The sequence below is a fragment of the Scomber scombrus genome, chromosome 15 (genome assembly GCF_963691925.1).
Source record: "Scomber scombrus chromosome 15, fScoSco1.1, whole genome shotgun sequence".
NCBI lineage: Eukaryota > Metazoa > Chordata > Actinopteri > Scombriformes > Scombridae > Scomber > Scomber scombrus.
The window spans coordinates 12707398-12714069 of NC_084984.1; the positions used below are offsets into that span (position 1 = coordinate 12707398).

The 6672-nt window shown below is 39.6% G+C and overlaps 1 protein-coding gene across 2 annotated transcripts; it reads right to left on the reverse strand.

The window, feature by feature from the left end:
* Positions 1-3011: 3011 nt before the first annotated feature.
* On the reverse strand, positions 3012-4849 carry LOC133995502 (transmembrane protein 250). Of its 2 annotated transcripts, none has more exons than XM_062434915.1 (2): positions 4672-4849; positions 3012-4355 (listed from the first exon to the last, which is right to left on the reverse strand). In XM_062434915.1, the coding sequence occupies exon 2, from the start codon at positions 4168-4170 to the stop codon at positions 3751-3753; it is 420 nt and encodes a 139-aa protein (XP_062290899.1). In that variant the 5' UTR covers positions 4171-4355; positions 4672-4849; the 3' UTR covers positions 3012-3750. The 2 variants fall into 2 exon arrangements, with proteins under 2 accessions (XP_062290899.1, XP_062290900.1); XM_062434916.1 differs by having other exon boundaries at positions 4643-4849.
* Positions 4850-6672: the final 1823 nt, after the last annotated feature.

Here is a 6672-nt window from a genome sequence, read left to right on the forward strand (position 1 = left end):
TGCACTCTGCAGGCTTAAAGGTGTAGCCTACTGTATTACCAGCCCGGAGGAGGATTTACAGCCTGTACCAACTCTTGGGTGTAATATTGTATTATTAAAAGGCAACAGGGGAGCAAATTCCGCATACATGGGCTTCTAGTGCTCCTAACAAAATGTACATGTGTGGTTACCTCACGTGTCCCTATGTGATGACAGCTCAGGCTACATGATGCGCATGTGTGCTGTTCAGCTAAATTATAAGCGCCAACTGCTGGCGGTGTGGGTGTGACCTGAAGTCAACTTTTTCTTTACTGCAGGAGGCATGCAATATAATATCACAGAGTCACAGTACACTAAATCACTGCTACAGAGGCTGTGGACAGCATAGTGGCACAATATCTCTCCGCCAACCAGAATCATATACGTTTTGTTACATTTATCACACTTCTCCTTGTGTTAAAATATGATTCATCGCTTATGTTTAATTTTACCCAACTGTGGCGAATGTATCACCGTAGACTATTTACATATTTTAAATTACACATGAAGAAAGTAAATTGAACTGATTGTGAAATACGGCCCCTTTAAAGAGTCATCAGCTGTTCAGGGGATCAGATTTGTTATTATCATTATCTATGGCTTTTAAAATTTGTTTTATATTATTGTTCAGTTCACTTGTATTGTTTGTCTTTTTTCTTTTTAAGAACCGCCAAGTAAACAAGATAAGTAAAAAAAAAGAAAAAAAAAGAACCGTGAAATTTAATAAGTCAGTGGTTGGGACCTTTTTGGCTCGTGGCCCACTAAAACAAAGTGAAACCTTGACCTTTCGTCAAAGTTTATATATTTCCAAGAGGTGTGAGCTGTACAAGTAAAGCTTTATACTTTTTTCAGATTGTGATTATTTCAGAGGTCTGAAGAGCTAAAACAACCAATGAAAAATGAAATATTTATGAAGACGAATTTTGGGTCCGCCCCCCCCCCCCCAACCAGCTAATCATCTTGTGACAAATTCCTCCTTTGACCCCCAGGTTAGGAACCCCTGTGGTGGTCTAGGTTAAACTACAGCAGTCCATCATATTTGATTATTGTATTATCTGTTTTGTGAGTGAAATCCTACACTGAAAAGTAAGTTGCACCTCAAGCCATCAGATAAAAGCAGCTGGGTTTAATCATACATAATACATACATAATTGGTAATACTGTTTTTTAAAGTATTTAAGTACCATTAATACCATTACCCAGAAACTGTACCTCATTAAACTAATTTAGTAGATGTGTTTAGTTACTTCCTATCTCCACCTGTATAAGATGTTCTGTGTAGGCCATATCCCATTGCCGTTCATCTCTTCACTGCATAATTAAACTGTATCTTCTTTTTTTTTTTTTTTTTAAACCTCTTATTATTTTAATTTGTAGCTTCTTAGTGTGTGAAACCACTTCAGCATGATACCAACATTCCTCCTGGGTTCAATAACACTCCATGTATTTATCTGTATCATGATGTGGGATCAGTCTGACAGTCCTGTGATATTTCTATTAAAGCTCACAGTGGGTTGATTTAATGCAGTAGTCTGATGCTAGAGGCATTTAATAGAGTTTACAGAGACTGTATTGTACCTCCTGGTATTTTAAAGACTGTATGGTGCCACTATAATATTTCTATAGGGACTATGATATGTCTGTGGTGCTAAACAGTGAGTTTATAATGATGTCATTAGAAACTCACAGCTGATTATGCTATTAGTACAACTATAGTACACTAATGCAATGCCATTAGTACATTTTTTCATCAATGTTTTCAAAGACTTAAGAGAGTTTTTCATTATGGCTTACTGTTCAGCTAAACTAACAAAAACTGTAATTGTAGCCTAATAAAATGCTAGCTGATAGTTCCGCCATTAAACTGCGGGCTTTTAATAATACACTATATCAAGTGGGTATGAAACACTGAAATCACTTGTTTCTGATTCATTCTATGCTCTAACATATATTTATATTTTTAATTGTATTCTGTATTGTGTATTCCATATTTTCATAAACATGACCCTCAAAGGCTCACAGTCTGAACTGGAAGAATATAATCAAACACATAAGAGATGTCAATAACAACCAGTTAACAGGGGACACAGAAAATGAAACTGTCATGTCATTCAGACTAAGCAACTTCAGTTCTTTAAACAAAAAGAAGAAATGAAAGTGAGCAGGCAATGACTTAATCATCCTACCTACATATTGACATCACAAGACAATTCATGCTCTTTATTTTTCCTCTGGTCTAACTGGCCTGTCAGATCGAGCCAGCTCAGAGTACGAGGCATATGATGTGTTGATCCTCAGAACAAAAGCTCATTGTTTCCCTCTGATTATCCATTTACGGCCTGAGGCCATACCAGCCTCAAGCATGTCTCAGTCAGGCCACCAGCCACTGTGTCGAAAGTTCAAATCTAAAGATGGGGGTTTCCTGCCTCTTTTGCTCGTGCTAGCCAATGATAAACATGTACATCTGAGGGGTTATTTGTACACGACAGCAAATCCACATGGTTCAAAATGTTCAATTTAAACCAGGTAAGCGTTAAAAGACTTATTTCAGTGCTTCAACCTGTTGTGCCCTCGTCAGATCCTGTACACATACTTCATGCCATGTGGAAATGAGACTATATAAGGTGATTGGGACACAGCCATTTCCATTGTTATGCTTGGCAGAAACAGCGGAGTCTAGTTGTGGTTGGCGTTTGTGTGCTGGGGGAAGCTAAACAGAGAAGTCTGTCAGAGGAGCTCTGAAAACCATGTGAAGAGCGACTGATGGAACACTTGACCCAAAGCCGTTCTCAATTTGAACTGTCACACACTCTTATGACACAGCTCGAGGCATGCCATCATGGGTGTTAGACAACACAGTAAACACATTCACATAGCCATGTATTTCAAAGGCCATTTCATCAACAGAAAATTTATTAAATAACTTTACAAAAAAAAGTTGATGTTTGTCACTTGTACAATGACCCCCCCTTCCCAACTCTGTCCCACCCTTTCCACATAACAACATTAAACATACTGCTGACACTTGTTTATGGTCACTTCATTCACCATAACTTACTGTATATCATCTGCATTTGTGTACAGTTTTACATGACATTGTATTTAGAGACAACATCATCTACATAAGGTTTGTCAAAACCTTTGAATCACGGTACATTTTTGATTTTGGAGTCCAACTCGTGTCATTTTGGCACAAATGACTGTCTTGCATCACACAGCCATGATGCACATCAGTCATATGTTAGGTCACTTTTTCCCTGCAACGTACAACTTTTGAGTTTTTAGTCAAGACGCCTTTCAACATGTATGAAAACAGTTTACAAATGGCATGAAAATACAATAGAAATGTCAGAGATTTTGATCCTTTTGGTCCTCTGAGACTCCAACATGATGACTCAAGTCTGACTTTTATGTTCAGACTGACTTCATAAGTTTTGAAAACTGGTTTTAGAGGACTGTCCACTGTGATCTTTTGGCCACTTGCAGCGGTTTAAAGATCACACAGATGTTACACCGATTCCAATTGGATACTGTCACACCTGACACTAAACCAAATAAGGTTTTATGAGTTGACATCAAAAGGGTCTTTATGACTAGAGCCGAGTGTCACACAGGGCAGTCCTACAGGATGTACTAACGGTGTATGTTGTCCCATAACACCACACAATGCTGAAGTTACAATGTGAAGCATCTACATCAAACACTACACTTCCCACGTGGCTCACATTCCAGCTACATGTCCACAAACACCATGAAGCACCAACCGAGCCCCCCCACCAAAAACATGGTGATCTGCATGCTGTAGATGATTAGGTCATTAAGCACCCCAAAGTCCAGGCGCCGGTGTCCTAACAAAAGCAAGATGACGGACAGCTTGTACTGCAGGCGCAGGAGTACACGCACGCTGACGTACTGCAGAAAGAAAAGAGTGGAGAGCGCCACCCACAGCAGGGAGGTCAGCAGACTGCAGCCAAAGTAGAGGAGGAATCGGAGGAAGCTGTACATGCAGCGTGACCTCAGGTAGAGGTCAAAGTTATTGTATTTGGTGCGCACTAGCTTGGTAGCGTGTGTCGACCCACAGGCCGAGTGCATGCAGGTGGTGTGGGGCCCATGGAAGCTGCGCACCCGCCGAGGGATTGGGATCACAGGCATGGGTGGGCTACAGGAGCCCAGCACTGTGCACAGGAGTCCCGGGTACACGTGGAGTCCTCTGTGAGCGCTGCTTCCGGGGAAGTTTTAGCATCATTAACTTAAGACGAGCCCTCAGAAATGAGATGTGGCTGCTGGTTGTGTCTCTTGAGGTCAGGAAGGCTTTCTTCTTTAAATGCAACAAGACTCTGTGGAGAAAATAAAGTATTACTGCATGGTTTATAGATGCATATTCCAATTGCACATGCACACATTATTACCTGAATTGCAGGTCTATGCATAATTCATATTATTAAGTAGACAGCTATCTAAGTGTTAAGTCGGTAGGATTAAACCTATAAGTAGTTATCATTTATATTTGCAAACACATAGAAGGCACACAGTATCTCCAACCCCTCCAAAAAAACAAAAAGGCCTTTGATCCATTATGCTAGTCAAGAAATAAGTGATCGTGCAGGATACATGGTATTCATACATGCAACACTACGGCGTCTTCCTCCTTACCAACAACGCTGGTGTTTGACTCTCGGGTGGCAGTAGCATTGTATCACATTATAAACAACTGGCTGTAACATAAACACACTACATTTGTTTTCTTTTTCCTCCACCGATGCACAGGGTTTTTTTTTTCTTTTCTCCAGCGGAGATGAGGCAGCAGGGACGGCAAGCCGGTGGTTGTACGTTGCGTCCTGTCGCAAAATTTACGAGTCATCTTGCTGTGACGACAGTTGCCGGCGTTAAAGGGGAAGTGCTCTCCAAGAAAAGGATGCGCGCTTTAGGTATCAGCGTAGCTGTGGAGCTGAATACGCATCATTTATCTACAGAATCACATATTCAGCAAAAAAACACGCAGGGATTGTGTATGTGTGTGTGTGTGTGTGTGTGTGTGTGTGTGTGTGTGTGTGTGTTGTTTGTGTCTTTATCTGTGTGTGTGTGGTTGGGGGGGGGGGGGGGGGGGGGGTAATTCACTTTCAGGGACACAAACCAGATTTAACACGACTTGTGGTAAAATTGGTAAAACGCTCATTTTTGGGTCAGTGGTTAAGGTTAGGGTTAAGTGTAGGCAAGTAGTGGTTATGGTTTTGGGTTAGGGTAAATCTTAAGGAAATGGAGGAAAGTTTATGCAAATACCCCAAAAGTAACTTAGGTAAACCTCCGTCTGTCTGCGCGTGTCTTTGTGTGTGTGAAAGAGAGATAGACTATCCTACAGTGCATTTAGAAATACAATTCTCAAGTTTGCCTTTTAAGTTTTCAAACTGCATTGGAAAAGTCAGCGACTCAAAGAGAAGCAGCATACATCACATATAAAATATGTCACTAGATTTCAGGGATATTCAAATAATATTCAATAGGCCTGTGTTATAAGGAGTAGAACATCAAAAATATTTTATATATTCAAAAAAAATCCAAGTGACAAAAACATCAAATGTTGATTAATTCTAATTATGAGTAAATGTTTATCACATTATTGTGGGTTTAACCTTCATCCTACCAGCACATACAAGGGCTACCATCTGGGGTCTTGAATAAACTACTGTAAGAAACAACCATTGTCACAAAATGTTAACTTATTTCTCCTCAAAACATTATTAATTATATAATTAATGTCACCTGAAAAAACGGATTATTATTGTTCTACGGAAGTTAAGTTAATTTGAATATTGTGTTGGGGGGAAAAAATACTTTTGCAGCTTTTATCCCAAGTACAATCTTTCCACAAAGCCCTCAAAATAACTGACAGTGTCCCTAACCCCACTGATAGTATGTGATACTTTAAATTAAGACTCATGGCAAACATGAACACAATAAATAGTTCCATATATAAAACTGCAGAGGTGGCATTGGGTACTTTTGACTGGGGAAATAATGATATTAAGTCAGTGGGAACTGATTGACAAAGAAAAATTGTAATGATAAAATAAAGCACCTGTGAGATATGACAAAAGTACACCTCTGAGGTCTGCAGGTACCCCAGTCAGTAGGATTAATGTTAATCAGTATTTCTACCATCACCTACCTGCAGGATTATTGCCACACGTGTGATCTGTCTGCACTGTACTCTGAATGTGTGCATTTCTATTCATGTTGTCTTTGAACCTCACACAAGGTTGCACACAGTGCACGCGCATCTTCAGAAGTGAGTGAGCCACATAAACGTGTTATGGCCTCTCACCATGGTCTCACTCTGTATATCAAGTAACCTTCATTGGTCAGATTTATGGGTTGGCCAAATGATTACATCTCAACTATCTGTCAGCAAGCCAGATGGCAGCAGGTGACAATAAATCATAAATAAAGGCTTTCTTTTGGAGAAAAAAAAGAGTTTATTACAGTTGTTAATAGTGTGCTGGATCACTTTGCTGAAAATTTAAAGGTGTATTATGCAAAATTAGAAAAACAAACGTTATAATATTTAATCAAACACATATAAATCTGTCACTGGATACTGAATATATTAATCCATGTACTGTACTTTCATATTATGATTGAGCTTAGTAATGAAAT